We start from the raw sequence: 18,160 nt of genomic DNA on the forward strand, positions 1-18,160 counted from the left end.
GGTCTCCAGCTTGCAGATGGCTTCAGTGGGACTTCTCAGCCTCCGTAACTCCATGAGACAACTCCTTATAATAAATCTCCTTTTCGTATATGTATATGTATGTGTATATCTCTATCTATATCTACATCCTACTGGTTCGGTTTCTCTGGAGAACTAACACAGCCAGTGAAAAGACTTCACTCTGACACGCTTGTTAAAACTGAGCCTGTCTACACAGGAACAAGCTGGTTATCAACATAACTTCAGGTCATACTGATGGGAGGGACAATAATTCAAACACCAGGCACTTCCAGGTCTCTGCTCATTGTGCCACCGAGGTGGAAGACTGTGTTGAAATATTTATCAGGACTCTCTGGCTACTGCATGTCTGCATTTATCCCAACACTTCTTAAGGAGTCCTTAGGAGTGACAGCCAGGAAGAAAAAGTGTGAAAACAGAAGAGAGAAGTTGCACATAAAGAAATAATTACAAACAAAAGAGAAATTTAAAGACCATTTGTGCTCCTCTCCATTCATGATAACTGTTTCCTAATTCAGAGGGTACTGTTTTTACACACAGGCATCCTCTTGGTGTGGACCTTCCTAAGCCTAACTTAAACTTTTAGAAAGCTAATGAGGAAAATAGACTATACCTTATCCAATGCATACATAGCAAACACGGGCCCGTCATGAGCTTTCACTGTCTTTAGTAGGAGAATCTCCTTCCAAATAAAAATATCTCCAGTAGCTGCTCCTGAGAACACCAGATCTTCCATTCGCCCATAAGAAACGCACATCATTGTTTCTAACTTTCCAACACTTCCAAAAATTCCTCTTTTAGAGGTGAAGCCCCCACCTGGAGTGGACCAAGAGTATTTATTACTTTTTGAAAAACTGACACCTTCTATGGACATTTAGAATGACTATCTTCAGTGAAAAACCCAGTGTGTCTACATTATGTGTCTACATAAAGCTGTATTAAAATGGCAGAAAACATCATAACAAAAACATTATAAAAGGTTTTCTCCTTCACGCATTAATTCAGCGCTTGTTGAATCCCTACTTTGTGGCGGGCACAGTGGTTGACACTGGGGTATAAAGGTGAAAAGGAAGAGTTCCTGCCTTCAGGAACTTAAGGTCTGGCTGGGGAGGGAACGTGATATACATCTCTAACCATGGTTCAGCGCAAGTTCTGTGCCAGCCAGAGGAAGGGGTGACTGAGTGCCCTGGGGAGCCAGGCAAGTCTTCCTGAAGGCTGACCAAAGCAAGTGAAAACAGCAGTGGCTGTAATGTAAAATGTAAACATGTTTTCTGTATGTTTTGCCTCGATTTTTATCACAGTGACTTTGGGGTGAGAAAAACGAATCACTGTGTAGGAGAAGTACATCAGATTTGTTCCTTAAATGTTCACATTTCCCTGTACTTTCTTATTAGCACTGAGAAACCCAGACTCATTCCAGACAACTGTAGGCAGGCTGGCTCTCCAGACATGGTGGGTGCATGACCCTTTCTTCAAAAGCAGAAGGCATTGGAACAGTAGCTTATTTATGTTTTGCCCAGTAAAAGATTGGGCTTCGTACCAAAGTTGATACTAAGAATTCAGAAACAGTCCCAATGAAAGGTCTGACCTATTAGTGAGAAAAACAAGATATCCTTCCATGTTTTGTCCTGCTTATTTACTCAACCTCATTATCAGCATTATAAACCACAAGGATTTATTTTGACCACTTACTGTGTGTCATATTTAATTCATGTGTTAAATGCAGTTATAAATAAAAGAACCCTCAAAATATTGAAAATTGTATTCACCCAACTAAAGTGATTATTTCCTGCTCAGTAGTCCAACATAATCACTGCTTTCAGAACTGATGACTGAATATAAAAATAATTATTTTCGCAGCAGAACATTTCCCAAAGCTTTCTAGATATTGATGAATATGCATGGCATCATATACAGTGTTCTAAGCTTCACAGCTCAAACATTACTTGGGAGCAAACGTCTTTTAGGCATACTTTAATTTTAGATTGCAGAGACAGGCTAGGTAGTGGTGTTGGTTGTTTGTTTTTTTCCCAGCTGGAGTAAAACTTTCAACCACATAAAGGATAAACTCTAACAATAGTACCTGCTTGTTGCCAGAATTTGATGTGCTTGATCCCAACCGTGACCAGTCTGTCAACATGGTGTGGGTTACACTTTACCACAAATATCTTATCTTTATGTCCTCTGTAAGAGACAAATAGGGGAAAAATTCCAGTTTTGATGACAGCACTGCTAGAGAGTTTTATTAAAAGCATGCATTTAGTCTAACTTTCATTAAGCACATCTAATAGGACAAGTAAATTAGAAGACGATTTAAAATACACACGGGGTCTACACTAAAATAATGAGTTTTGGCTTTTCTCCGCATGTTTGACCCCTTTCTTCTTACCCTACCAAAGCTACCAAAATCTACTTAATTATGCTTTAAACAAATCAATGAAATATTTTAAATGGATCAGAATGTCTCCTTAAGATAAAATGAATGTCACAACTATAGAATTGTAATTCTTGGGATATAGAGGTCTTGTATAAGAGGAGGGAGAAGATACTGTAAAAGTATTAATGAGAAGCTTCAAATGTAATATTCTTGCTGGGGAAGGCATAAGTTTCGGTTAAACAGAGTTTCAGCTAGAAATGTATTCACAAGAAGGCGAAGCCCCTGGCTCACATTCATGGAGAGAGAAAGGCTGTCATCTATCGATTTAAGGCACTCAAGGATGCTGTGCATTCAGAAACGTAAGTTTATAACCCAAGAGACAGAAGGACAAATATAAAAGTGAGGACTGACTGTAGGCTGGAGCTGTAGACCAGCATTCCACAGTGCCAGGAAATTTCTGGTTTAGACTATAAAGTAATCACATTAGAATCTAAGGATTTACTGGTCTTAATGGACTATTTGATGGTTTTCTCTCGTATACTAGGACCTAACTTTCATCATGTAAAAGAAAAGCAATTAACATAAAAAACATGACTGACTAGTCTCCCTTATGAATACAGATACAAAAATCTTAAATAAAATATTAGCAAAGAGAATCCAACAACATATCTAAAAAACAGTACTTTATGACCAAATGCAGGGTGGTTAATTATTAAGGAATCAAATAATACATCATATTAATACATGAGAAAAATTATGTTATTTTCACAGATGCCAAAAAGGCATTTCACAAAAAAAATCTAACAGTCACTTGTGATTAAAAAAGTACTCAACTAACACTCAATAAAGTAGGAATTAATGGATGTTTTAGCGTTATCTCTTAGACTTCTATATTTCCCTGCAGTTCTTGACTCTCACTGAGAAACCTAGATTCATTCAAGACCAATTATACACACACTGGCTCTTCAGACGTTGTGTGCCATTATCCTTTTTTTGAAAACAGAATGTGCTGGAACAGTACCTTATTCATGGTGTGTTTGTGTGTGTGTCTGTGAACTCGAAAGTCAGATTCTTACTGAATGTTATTCCCAATAAAGTCGGGAACAAGACTATCACCACTACCATTTAACATCGTACTGAACATATTACCTAATGCAATTAGACAAGGTCTAAAAAATTAAAGGCACAGGAGCTGGAATGGAAGAGGTGAAACTATTTCTTTTTGCAAATGATAATAATTATGTCTAAAAAATTCAAAAGAAAATAACGTAAAAATAACTACAAATAAGATAATTTAGGAAAGTTGCAGTATATAAAACTAAATACAGAATCAATAACCTTAATATATACAATATCCAGTTGAAAAATATACTGGAAGAAAGGACTCTATTTATAAACAACAATAAAAATATCAAGGCATAAATTTAACAAGAACTGTGCACTATATGCAAATGAGTACAACCACCAAAAAACACCCCATATTTGTAAGATAGAAAAGTAGACTTAAAAAAATGGAAACACATTCCATGTTCTTGGGTTTGAAAACTCAATCATAAAGATGTTAATTCTCCTAGCTTTGCTTATAAATTCAACTTGATTCCAATAAAAAAGAGCATTTAGTGTCTGTTCTTTAATCTGGAGTTAGACACCTTGATTTTAAAGTTCTTATGGAAGAATAAAACAGCAGTAATGGCCAGGAAAAGTCTGAACAAGAAAAGCAAAGTAGGAAGGGTAGCTCTCCTAGATATTAAAACAATTTATAAAGCCTTCACGATTAAAACAGTGTGGTATTGGTGCACAAATTGACTGACAAACCAATGACAAAATAGAAAATCTAGAAAGAGACCCAATATTTAAATGTAGTAGGTAATAAAGACAGATCTCAAATCAATGGGGGAAAAATTAATACTAAAAATAAATGGTGTATGTTACCAAATGCTGGCAAGGATGTGGAGCAACAGGAATTCTCATTCATTGCTGGTGGGAATGCAAGATAGTACAGCTACTTTGGAAGCCATTATGGCAGTTTCTAACAAAACTAAACATGTTCTTACCATAAGATCCAGCAATCATGTTCCTTGGTATTTACCCAAAGGAGTTGAAAACTTACGCCCACACAAAAACCTGCACATAGATGCTTACAGCAGCTTTAATCATAATTGCCAAAACTTGGAAGCAACCAAGATGTTCTTCAGTAGGTGAATGGATTAAAAAAACTGGTACATCCAGTCAACGGAGTATTATTCAGTGCTAAAAAGAAATGAGCTATCAAGCCATGAAGAGACATGGAGGAACTTTAAATGGATATTACTAAGTAAAGGAAGATAATCTGAAAAGGCTACATGCTGTATAATTCCAACTAAATGACATTCTGGAAAAGGCACAACTATGGAGACAGTAAAAAGATTAGTGGTTTCCAGGACAGAGGGGAGGGAGGGACAAACAGCCAGAACACAAAGGGTTTTTAGGGCAGTGAGTAGTGAAACCATTCTGCATGATACTATAATGGTGGATACATGTCATTATACACTTGTCAAAACGCATAGAATGTGCAACACCAAGAGTGAACCCTAATGTAAACTGTGGACTTTGGGTGATAATGATGTGTCAATGTAGCTTCATCTATTATAACAAATATACCACTCTGGTGCCAGGTGGGGATTTGAAGGTGGCTGGGAGAGTGGGTATACAGGAACTCTGTATTTTCTGCTCAATTCTGCTGTGAACTTAAACCTGTTCTAAAAAATAGTCAATATGAAAGGGAAAAGGAAAATGGTGTTTGGAACACCTTGATAGCCATATGGAGAAAGGATAAAATTGAATCTGTTCCTCATAATAAATACTGGGATAAATTCCAAATGGTTTAGAGATCTAAATGTAAAGATGAAGCCATAGCAGATCAGAAGAAATCACAGGTGATTTCCTTTTAACCAGAGGACAGGGAACACTTTCCTTAATCGGTCTCAAAATCTTGAAGTGGTAAAGACTGATAAACTTGACCACATAAAAATAAAAGCCTTTGCATGATGAAAAACATCATATCAGACTCAAAAGACAAATGACAAACTAGGGGAAATATCTGCAAGTTATAGACAACAAATATTATTAGCCCCTAATATTTAAAGGACTACTTTCTGTGTGAATTGTATTTCAGAGAAACCAAGTGGTTCATGAGAGAAAACTCTTATTTATAGAAGAATTCTAGCTAATATGAAGAATAAATAATAAATTAGAAAATTATCATTTTCAATCCCTAATTAAATAATCAATGCAGCCCATAGTTGTAAATGGATGCTACAACAATTAGATAATACATGGATGGGAAGCTTTCAATGGAAGGATGAGGCTGATAGTACCAGAACCCACAATGGAGCTGAGCATTACTAAGAGTAGGAGAACCAGACATTTGGGGCAGTGGCACACCATGGGGTGGACTGGAATTCCTGAGAAAGAGGAATTCCATCCCTGACACTGTTTAGAATTGCTGGCTCAGGAGAGTAATAAAAAGCAGATTGGCTTTTAGTTGGTTTTCTTATTCTTTAAAAAATTCCTACAGATAATAGAAGCCCTATTGCTTGCACCTGTCAAGTCCTACTCCCACTGCCCTCACCATCTGGTATGCCACTGATTATGTTTCTTCTGATAAAGTGAAACATGAAGTACATATCAGGTACTCTTGACTAAAAAATTGACCTTAGGAGAAAATATCTGCAAATCATATATCTGATAAGGGACTTATATTCAGAATAAATTTTTAGAAACCCTTATAACTCAATAATAAAAAGACAAATAACCCTGTTAAAAATGAGCAAAATACTGATATCTAAATAGACATTTCTACAAAGAAGTTATATAAATGGCCAGTAAATACATGAAAAGGTGCTCAGTATCGTTACCTACTGGGGAAATGAAAACCAAAACCTTAATAAGATATCACTTCATATCTACTAGGATGGCTATAATGAAATGACAGACAATAATAGGTATTGGCAAGTATATGGAGAAATTGGAATGTTCATTCCTTGCTGGTGGGAATGAAAAATAGTGCACCTGGGCTTCCCTGGTGGTGCAGTGGTTAAGAATCCGCCTGCCAATGCAGGGGACATGGGTTCGAGCCCTGGTCCGGGAAGATCCCACATGCTGTGGGGCAACTGGGCCTGTGAGCCACGACTACTGAGCCTGCGCATCTAGAGCCTGTGCTCCACAAGAGAGGCTGCGCGAGTGAGAGGCCCGTGCACCGTGATGAAGAGTGGCCCCTGCTCGCCGCAACTAGAGAAAGCCCTCGCACAGAAACGAAGACCCAACTCAGCCAAAAATAAATAAATAAATAAAAATAAATTAAAGAAAAAAAATAGTGCACCCACTTTGAAATGTATTTTGGCAGTGCCTCAAAATGTTAAATACTAAGTTACTATATGACCCAGCAATTCTACTCCTAGGTATATACCTAAGAGAAATTAAACATATGTTTACTTAAAACCTTGCACACAAATGTTCATAGCAGCATTATTCATAATAGTCAAAAGGAGGAAACAACCCAACTATCCATCAACTGATGAACAGATAAATGAAGCGTGGTAGGATCCACACAATAAAAAGGAACGAAATACTGATCCTTCTTGTGACACAGACGAACCTTCAAATATTGGGTTGGCCAAAAAGTGCCTTCGGTTTTTAAGTAAAAATAAAAGACACATTCTTCATTTTCACCAAGAACTTTATTGAACAACGTGTTCATCCTTTTGTTCCACTACCTTCTGCCATTTTTCAGGCAATGTCATAATTCCATCTTCCCAAAACTTTTTATCATTTTGAGCAAAGAACTGTTCCAGGTGCCTTTTACAGTTTTCCAGGGATTTGAAATTTTTTCCATTAAGAGAATTTTGTAAAGATCTAAGTAAATAGAAATCCAAAGGAGCAACGTCTGGTGAATACGGCGGACGAATCAGAACTTCCCAGCCAAACTGTAACAGTTTTTGCCTGGTCATCAAAGAAACATGCGTTTTTCTGTTGACTAATTCTGGATGCTTTTCGTCGAGTGCTGCTTTCAGTTGGTCTAATTGGGAGCAGTACTTGTTGGAATTAATTGTTTGCTTTTCCAGAAGGAGCTCATAGTAGAGGACTCCCTTCCAATCCCACCATATACACAATATCACCTTCTTTGGATGAAGACTGGCCTTTGGTGTGGTTGGTGGTGGTTCATTTCGCTTGCCCCATGATCTCTTCCATTCCACATTATTGTACAGTATCTACTTTTCATCACCTGTCACAATTTGTTTTAAAAAACAGAACGTGTTCATTACGTTTCGGTAGAGACTCATATGTGGAAATATGGTCTAGAAGGCTTTTTTCGCTTAGCTTATGTGGAACCCAAACATCAAAGCGATTCACAAAACCAAGCTGGTGCAAATGATTTTCAACACTTGATTTGGATATTTTGAGTATGTCGGCTATCTCCCGCGTGGTATAACGTTGATTGTTCTCAATTAATGTCTCAATTTGATCGCTATCGACTTCAACTGGTCTACCCAACTGTGGAGCAACGTCCAGTGAGAAATCTGCAGCATGAAACTTCGCAAACCACTTCTGACACATTTGATCAGTCACAGCACCTTCTCCATACACTACACAAATCTTTTGTTGCATTTCGGTCCCGTTTTTACCTTTCTTGAAATAATAAAGCATAATGTGCCAAAAATGTTGTTTTCTTTCATCTTCAATATTAAAATGGCTACACAAAAGTTCACCAATTTTGATGTCTTTTAAAATGCACGCTGATATGACAGCTGTCACATACAATCTAACAAAATTGCTTCGAATGAAGTTAAAGACAACTAAGTGCTACTAGAGCCATCTTAGGGAAAAATCCGAACGAACATTTTGGCCCACCCAATATTATGCTACATGAAAGAAGCCAGTCACAAAGGACCTCATTTATACGAAATGTCCAGAATACAAAAATCCAGAGAGAATGAAAGTATATTAGTGCTAATGAGTATGGGATTTCTTTTTGGGGTGGTGAAAGTGTTCTGAAATTAGATAGTGTTAATGATTGCACAACTCTGTAAATATGCTAAAAAAAATCAAATTATGCACTTTATTTTTATTATATAAGTTTCAAGTGTACAGCATTATAAGTTGACATCTGTATACACTACAAAGTGATTGAACTGTACACTTTAAAATACGTGAATTGTATGGTATATGATTTATCAATAATACTAGTATTAAGGGAAAAAAAGCTGAATGTGAATCTAACCAAGCCTATGGATCTAACTACCATTTATAGGAAATACAGGGAAATGCCTGACATGCTTTCATGAAGACCCAGTCAAGTTTAGAATGTGACACATTCTATAGGTCAAATGACCTGGTTTCTCAAATGCATCCATGGCAAGAATAAGGTGGGAGGGGGACTGCTATAAAATAAAAGAGGCTTAAAGGAGATGACAATCAAACGTAATACACGGGCCCTGTTTGGATGCAGAGTTGAACAAACCAACTCTCATTTTTGAAACAGTCAGATATGTTTGATTTTAAATAGAGTAATAAATTAAAGAAAGAAATTACTGTTGCTTTAGTTAGTTGTGATAATGGAATGGTGGTTTTTAAAAATAAGTCTTTTCAGTTAGAAATGCCTAATGAAGTACATACTGGTCAAGTGACACAATGTCTTGAGTTTTCTTTAAAATTTTATAGCAAAAAAGAAAGCAAAAGTAAAAAACGAGGGGAGGGCGAAGAGCTTTGTATCATTTGTAGGATGTTGCAGCTGGGTGATGGGTATAAGGGAGTTCTTTAGGCTGTTTCCTCCGCTTGTGTGTAACTTTTAAAATTTCCATAATAAAAAGTTAAAAGAAAAGTAAAGAAAGAACAAAGCACCTCCATACCTATTATGTAGGCCTTACAGTGAAAGGCAGGGAAAGGAGGAGAAACTGATTTTTGAACTTTCTCTCTTTGTTTCTTTGAAAGTCAAAAGTGAAGCTTGGACACCAGGTCCACTGAAAGTATCAGGAACAATTAGGACAGTGAGAAAAAGGTTTAGATAAAAGAGAAGAGAAAATGTGCTTAACATAAAGAGGAGAAGTGAACCAGATAACCATAAGGAAGACTAAACATCCAAAGATTTCTTGATTGGAGGAAAATCCCCACAGCTCCTAAATCATTAATATAAACTTTAGAGAGAAGACGCTAGAGAAAACTGAAATGAAAATTGAGAACAGATATCACAAATTACATCCCATACATAGAAAAGAGCATTGTTTTGTTTGCTAGTGTCTATACAAGGTCAAACAATTAGATGGTTGGAAAAGTCTTTTTTGAGAGCACACTTTAGTTTTCACCTCATTTCTTGGTGTCATAAAAACATCAATGTTGTTTATCTTGTAGCTAAAATTCTAAACTGACTAGTGATGGCACGTAAATGTTTACTTAATGTCAACACCTAAATAAAGAACATTCTTTGAATACCTCTGTTATTTTTCCCTTTAGACGCTTGCTAAATTTGTAGAGAAGTTGCCTACAACTGTGTGTGTGCGTAAGAAAAACAGAATGAAAAGAGTTTCAGGTCCTACCCTGATGGAATAAGAATGTAGGAGAGTCCATACTGCTGCCCTAATACAGGACTATTCCTATGACCTGAGTCATAGGTAATTCACCACGTAGGGCCACGTTTTAAACTCTATCAGCAAGTACAGGGAAAAGGGAAGGAACGCTCCTCTTCTAGAAGCCAAGGGCAGCTGCACAACACGTGAGTTGGTTTCCCAATCTTCTATTCAAAACCCTCTCATTTGCATAGAGGCCCAGTCTCAGTGTATGTGATTTGGTTTTCTCCTTTTTTGTGAAGGTAGCCCACAAGTGGAAGACTGAATGAATGTTTGACTTATACCCCAGTTCTAAAAAAGATTTAAAATGGCTTACAATATAGAATAACATAGAATAAGCCAGGTAACATTGAGAAGAAGAAAGGAAAATGATACACTGGTGAGTGAAAAAAAAAAAAAAAGCAAGTTACAGAGCAGTATGCATAATACCCCACATATGAATAAAAATGGATAAAAATATTAGCAGAATATATACCAGAGAACATATGCTAAAATGTTAGCCATGGCTATGTCTGGGTAGTGGAATTATGAATCATTTTCATTTTCTTTTTGGTGATTTTCTGTGCTTTCTAACTTTTTAATAATCATGTATTATTTTGAAAACAGAAGAAAACTTTAAAAAGGAAAGTGAGAAAGATCTCAATTTGGTATGCAGGAGACCTGATCCCATTCACTAAATGTATGTAAGGGTAGGGACCTAAAATAGAACAAGCAGTGGAGCTAACACATACGCTGAAGGTCTATGTACCTGCTCCATGTGGGCCTATGTTTTGTCCCTAAGCTTTTTAGTAGCACAACTATTTCTCACTAACATTGAAGTAATCTTGTTATGCAACTTGATAACTGTACCTTTTGCTTAATATCCCCACTGTTCAAACTTCTGAGATGAAGCTTGTCAATAATAATTAGCCATTGTCCCCCAGTCATGTTACTGGTGTGATGGAAATCTAAATAAAGGGACATAGAGGTGCCTGATTAATTATCTCATTGTTCTGCCCTGATTGACGCTGATATCAGGCTATTTCACTACTGCCCTTAAGAGATTACTCTTGGTTATTACATAGGTTGCTTGTATATTAGACTAAAATCTGAACAATCTTTAAAAGGAAAAAGAGACTAAAAAATTCATTTGTAATGGAGGGGACTGAGGTCATTCATGAAAATTAGCAAAGATCCAAAAAAACTGTGCAAAGAGATTGATTCAAGTCTCATCAAGATCTTGTAATAAGATCTTTATGGGCCAATTCCAAACTTCTCTAATTTCTCTGAGCTGATAAAAACATAGGTTCACTTAAACATGTTCCCAACTGAAGGGCGGCTTTTGAGTGCAGGGGGTCCACGTTAGCCTTGGGCAGCAGCGGTACTGCCGGTGATGCCATCACAGCCATTGTGCCCCTCCCTCCATGGGGAAATCTCACATCCTGGGTGACGGGTGCTACTGCAGAACATTACCTGCCAGAACCGCACGACCTGCGGGAAGCAGGTTTGTTGTTAAGCCTTGCTAGTGGCGATGCAGGCCGTGAGTGAGACGCAGAAGTGCAGAGTGAGGGGTGTCACTGAATCAGCCATCCTCTTAGAGTAAATTAGACCCTTGGAGTCAGTAAGGTCAGTAAGGTCCCACTGGTAAAGTATTACTCCTTTTTCTTTGTCACTTCTTTCATGTCCCTGTTTTTAAAGTTTCTATCTACTTAAGCACCTAAATCTCAGGCCATAAATAGAATTTTAATTTGTTTGGTTACTTATTTACATAAATATTTATGATTGATAATATTGTATAAATATTATTATTTAAAAATCTAGTATTCATCCAAAGAACTTTAACAATCTCTGATACTCTTTGGATAGAGCAATGGTGAATGTTACAATTGCAGAATTGGTCTCTGAAGACAACCTTGCAGGTGTCCTGTTAGGGGAATGTGACATATGGCTTGGGAACAATTCTAAAAATAAACTGTATTATTAACATAATGGTGTTAAGTCAATTTGTGTTAATTAAATAGAAGTAACACTACCAAACATATCAAATATATACTTCTAAAATATTAATAAATATTTCTTTCTTCCATTTCTATTACTGTTTCTGATATATAACAGGTGAGCTACCCACATGTGCAGAGGGTTTTCTAGCAGGAAAATTGCGTTTCTGTTGCTTTTGAAATGCAGACATGTGCTTTGCCAGAGATTATCTGTAATGCAGATGATATGTTATCAGAAATACTAAAGTAAAATTCAGTACATTAATCTAGAAGGAAAGCGGACTTGCGATTAGAAGCTGAATCTGAGTATTAGTGGGGAGTGGTATAACTGTGAGGAATACTAGAGAGAGCAAAAGGAAAACCGGTTGGGTAGGCGGATTTATGAGCTGTCATTTGCTGCCAAGAATTCCATCTCAGTAGCAGTCATCAGAAAAGCTCCTCTTTCTCTCCTAAGACGGTCAGCTGGAGTCCTCAAGGCTCCATTTGCTCCTCCTCTGAGTCTCCAGCAATCTATAGGTTTTCATTCATTAAATCAAATTGCCAAAAAACACTTTTTTCCTATATAATTTAAAATATCAATTTAAAAAGTGAATATTCGGGTTCAAAGTCATTAACCTAAAAATGATTTTATGGTGCCAGATAAAAAGGAAGTTGGTTTACGCAGGGAAGAACCAGTAGAGAGATAAACTGATAACATGCCTTGGGCAACAAATTGTATTGCTGGGCCTTGGCGGCCAACTATTTTGACCTCCGACTATGGCTGGGCAAACAGCTAAGACCAATGTAAGCAGGAGTGGAAAGTACTGTTCAGACTTAGGGCTGATTCAGCAGGGAGGGAGGCTGGGGCAAGGGAGGACAGGTGGCCTATAAATAGCAGGTGGTCTTGGAAGGTCTATTTATAAGATGGGGAGATTAGGGCAACAATTTGCCTGCTTTGAAAGCAAGTGGCAGGTGCACACGCCAGGCCTCCTTTCTTGCATGCTGCAGCCTCATGACAAGTGGAACTTCTGACTCCAGTGATATTGACAGTCCTTCACTAGATGCTAAGATAGTGGAAAAACAAGGGGCAAGGCACAAGTCTGAGGAAAGCTGCTTTCCTACTGCTGGGAAGAAGCTTTGATATAGATAATGCATATATTACTAAAAGCAAAGTGATGAATAACTCTCTGGAAAGGATTTCAGAATATTCCAATTGCCTGAAAGAAACATTAATTCCTCTATGTCAGGTTTGTCACCATGAAATATTACAATATGTTTTTACTTAGGTGTTAAGCTTTCTATGGGAACTTCATCTGAGTTTGAAGATGAAATCTTACCAGAAAATGCAAACTATTAACTTTTACTGCAGTGTGATCATTGGCAGGATGCCGTTAAGACCTCGGCAGCTTCTTACCTGGTGGTGGCTATCTTTTCTCCCTTTTTCCAGTCCCAAAATACAATACTGTGAAAATCGTCTAAACCAACCGACACCAGACATTTTCCATCGGCTGTATGAAAACAACACAAATGTCAAATGACTCATTTCTCAATGAAAAACCACAACATTTTATATACTGTAAAGAGGAACAAGAAATTGATCTTAAGAATATTATTTAGGCTCAAATACATTAGGAGAATAATACACTAAGGGGACCTCACTAAATGAAGTGCATAACTACTAATAGCGGAGGTTCTCAATGTATAATAACTGGTTGCTGAATTAAATCGCTGACCCAACATTCCAATCTGAGACACAGGGCTGGGGGGAGCTTCTCAGGTAAGTCACCAAAACCTTGTTTATTTTGTGTCAGACAAATCTCATGACATTTACTAGAAGAGCCATTTAACTTTGTGACTCAGTCTATTGCGCTCTAAAAAAAAACAACTGGTTCTGTTCAACCCTCCAAAATAAGAGCATCATAGAAACTAACTTGGAAATTCTTTCAAAAGATGACTTTATAATTTAAAAAAATCTTAATGTCTTAGTTTCCCTATTTCAAATGTAATATGCTTGTTGTAGAACATTTAGATGATAGCGACAAAGGAAATTTAAAAATCATCCAAATTTCTAGGCCTACATTTGATATATATCCTTATCAGTTTCTCTACCTAAACGTGCTTTGAAAAGACAAAACCAGGATCATAATGAACATACTATTACTTATTGTTTTTACTTGTTATATGATGAACATTTTCCCTTAGTATTAAATATTATTTATAACACTATCAATAATTCGGACAGGTTGTTTTCCAAAATAAAAAAATATATATGATATGTAAATGAATTTGAAATCAAAATAGTTAATTTGCTTTCTCATTTCAAGACAGAAGAAGAGGTACAGTCAGTAAGTCTTTCCTTTGCTGCCTCCTCACAAAGCTTCACAGGAGAAACATCTCAGGTCAGCAGTTCCTCCCTAGCCTGGAGTGGGCTACGAGACGGCTGGCCAAGCTCACCAAGGGTCAGTTTAGCAGGGTGTATTCTCCGGCCACACACAGCCAATGGCCTTAGGGTAAAGAAACATGAGTATGTGATAAACCGTTTTCCACAGCCCACTCAGGGTTTCAACTGGTATTTTCAAAGACAGCCCTGGGATAGATGCCAAATTAGGATTGCCAGGGAAAATAAAGGAGCCTAGTCAAATTGGAATTTCAGATAAGCAATGAATAATTTCTTAGTACAATTATGTCCCTTGCAATGTTATATTGCATGCAATTATATTGCATGGGACATACTTGTACTAAGAAATTATTTGTTGCTTATCTGAAATTCCAATTTAATTGGGCCTCCTGTATTTTTATTTGCTATATCTGGTGACCCTCCCCAAATGCTGCTTAACTAACGCCCAACCCTTGGGTGCCCTTACTTGTTCCAGAGACCCTCCCCCGACCAACTGGGAACCATAGTCTGCTCCTTTTCTGGAGGAAAAAGGAGAGTAAGAGCCTGGCTTAACAAACCAAATCCTCCCCAATCCTCTACTACCACCAAGTATGAGGCAAGGATTTGAAAGTTACATTAACCCTTTCAAGCTCCTAGACTACAGTAGGTGAAGACATTAACACTTTGACAAAGGCCTAAATCACCACCAGGTGAGTATTATAAACAAATGTGTCTTCTCAATCACAATATGTCTTTATGCTTAAATGTTACCAGGCTTTAAACTGTGCCCCGTGTCTTTTCATGCATTTGGGAGAAGGGACTGGTGATGACTTCCGATTCATTACCAGCAACATCACTTTTCCTGTACCTCTTGGTGTGGCCTGGTTACATTTCCATATTAGCATGTCTCTGTATTTGGTGATTTTATTTTTATTAGAGAGTTCTCTCTCCCTTTTTAGATCCTAAACTCTTATTTAAGACTTACAGTACTTGTATCACATTTCCAACATGACCCTCGTACTGAGATGGTTTTCAATGAATTCTGATGATACTGGGAGATAAAAATGGAATATGCCTACGGATGGTGCAGAGGGAATGGGAATATTCTGTTATATAAAAATTTTAATCAAAAGCACTGCACAGATATTCAGTGTCTCTTTTTTTTTTTTGCATTTGTTAATTCTACATTTTGTTTTCTTTTGTAACCTGTGTAGCTATATTAGTATGCCTTTCTTAGAATGCAAACATCCACACATTTTAAATGATAGGTTTTTTTTTTTTTACATTTTATGTCTTTTGAAGAAGTCCTCAGGGTAAGTTGATTTTTTTTTTTTTTTTTTGCTTCTTTTTATTGGAATTTCTGCAAGGCCCCATCAGCTTGTCTTCCCAGTTATACCACCTTTCTACCCCAGTTTGTGACTATGAGTAACAATGAAGCAGCAGAACAAATCTAGAGGTGCCTCAACAACCATACCTCTTCTTTAGGATGGTGACTGTTTCTTGAATTCTGCAGGTGTGGGCAATTTCTACATACCACACAGTTTGGAAATATAATTGGCTATCTTTAACTTTTTCTGAGTTTTTGTTTCCCCTCACAGAGGCTTGATCTTAGCTTTGAAAATCCATTGTTCCTTGACCATTTAGTCAGAGTTTTTGATTTTCAACCATATTTTTAGGGTTTAAGTAATGTCCTTTCAAATCTTTCCAGTCACAGTATGTATTAATTATGGATATTTTGTGACATAGTCCAGAAATAATTCTAAGGAGCTTAATGTCAACAGTAAAGGGCAAATTAGAAAGAGAAATATCTTACTCAGATAATTACAAGTTGGTCCTGTATTCAGGGCTCATAAAAAATGCATAGGTTTTTGGAACCGACACAATGAAATCACACTAGTCTTAGATGTGCCCTTGTGGAAATCAGTATTATTCAATGAAGGTTTTTAAAAATATGAGGATGATATTTAGGCTAGAATATATTTATATCTGAACATTTCCCTTTCTAATTGGTTTTCTGTTCATGTGGAAGCACTTTCCTGTCTGCAAGTACAGAAGCAAAGACGGCTCTGTTTTCCCCAGACAGTGAAAATAAATCCACAACGAGTTGCTCAATTAAGTGACACAATATAAATTCATTCTTTCTAGTTGACATAATTTAGAGGTATGGGTTATGTTGTTAGAAATGTTTTTGATTAAAAATGTCATCTTTTTTGTTTGCTTTGGAAGAGTGGCAAGAATAGATTAATCTAAAGTCCTAGGTGTAACTGCTTATCTGCTGTCTAGTTTTCACATCATTTGCCCGCTTTGTATTTCCATGACAATCTCTTTCTCTAATTTCTTTCTGTTATCGGCAGGTTTCCACAACACCCCCCAAGATAAGCTGACGTGTAAGAGACAGGTGGGTGTGGAGATACGCTGAGGCACTCAGATGGGGCCACCAGCTAGGTAATAACCAATGTAGGTGTCCTGTTTACATGGTTAAACTGGGAAACCTAAATCATCTTCTCTTTCAGCATTCTGACTTGAACTCCTCACTTTACTGCAAGCATCCAAAAAGAAGGGATAGATACTCCTGCTCATGAAAGTGTTTGACTCATGGCTGTTCTAGGACAGGGGTCTCTTTTCACGAGGGTGCTGTTGCACGTGGCAGCCTCTATGCACCACCATGCCCACACCACATTTACACTGGAGAGCGGGGGTGGAGGCAGCTGGAGGCACTGGCCATCGGGTAGAAGGAGTGAGGAAGTAGGGGGGCACAATGAGTGGTCCAGGTACGACTCTCATGCTAAAAGTTTACACCAGCCCTGGCGGAGGGCAGGGGCAGGAAAGGGCAGGAGGACCGAGAGGGAGAGCACAGCCGGCACGGCTTCCACCAGCTGACGGCCCCAGGCCTGGTGGCTTTCTCACGGGACTGAGAGCCAGGAGACCTGGGTCCTCGCTCTGGATCTGCCACTGTCTGACTTTTACCGCAGCCATACAACCAGACTCTCTGTATCTACATTCTTGGCCTATAAAGTGGTGCAGGCATCTGTTTAAGACTAAAGCTATATCATTATAACACAAGGTACTACTATCAATATAAATTAAACCAAAGAGGCTTCAGGTCACACCTTCAGTAGGGCCATAGAGACCACAAAGATCAATCAACCACAGTTCATCTGCATGTAACCATACACGGTGATGGATCAAACACAGTACATACTTCCTTACTTCCTGAATGGTCCTTAATGTTAGCGCCTTCTCAAACTATCACCTAGCTTCCTTTCTGCCATTTATAAATTAACATCGTATTTCAACTCTGAGACAAAAATATAATTTTCCACAATCAAAAATACCACATTCGGGGCTTCCCCGGTGGCGCAGTGGTTGAGAGTCCGCCTGCCGATGCAGGGGACACAGGTTCATGACCTGGTCCGGGAAGAACCCACGTGCCGTGGAGCGGCTGGGCCCGTGAGCCATGGCCGCTGAGCCTGCGCGTCTGGAGCCTGTGCTCCGCAATGGGAGAGGCCACAGCAGTGAGAGGCCTGCGTACCGCAAAAAACAAAAAACAAAACAAACAAAAAAACCCCACATTTGCTGCATAAATGGGCGCTTCCTTAGTGACTATTATCTGGGGAATAGAGAATGTATTGTTAAAACTGAAATATCCTTTTTATGCAGAAAGTATTTTATATCTGGGCATTTCTTTATTTTCCCAAAATGGGAATTAGAAGCAGTGACAGAATCAGCTTCTCGGCCTCTTCCAGAGTGCCTGGTTTCTCTATCCCGGGCAATGACGTAAGGGGCTGCCTTACGAGGGGAAGATTTCTAAGTGCAGCTAATTTCTCGATCT

At 38.0% G+C, this 18,160-nt stretch overlaps 1 protein-coding gene across 2 annotated transcripts in view; it reads right to left on the bottom strand.

Annotated features, from left to right (window-relative positions):
• EML6 (EMAP like 6) overlaps positions 1 to 18,160 on the bottom strand; it is a 320,217-nt gene that overhangs the window by 86,991 nt on the left and 215,066 nt on the right. For both annotated transcript variants that reach the window (XM_060309467.1, XM_060309466.1), the window contains exons 17-19: positions 13,366 to 13,459; positions 2,102 to 2,202; positions 632 to 834 (exon numbers count right to left, since the gene is read on the bottom strand). In XM_060309467.1, the coding sequence (XP_060165450.1) occupies positions 632 to 834; positions 2,102 to 2,202; positions 13,366 to 13,459 (398 nt within the window). The remainder of the gene's footprint in view (positions 1 to 631; positions 835 to 2,101; positions 2,203 to 13,365; positions 13,460 to 18,160) is intronic.

This window comes from Globicephala melas, chromosome 12 (assembly GCF_963455315.2).
Source record: "Globicephala melas chromosome 12, mGloMel1.2, whole genome shotgun sequence".
Lineage (NCBI taxonomy): Eukaryota > Metazoa > Chordata > Mammalia > Artiodactyla > Delphinidae > Globicephala > Globicephala melas.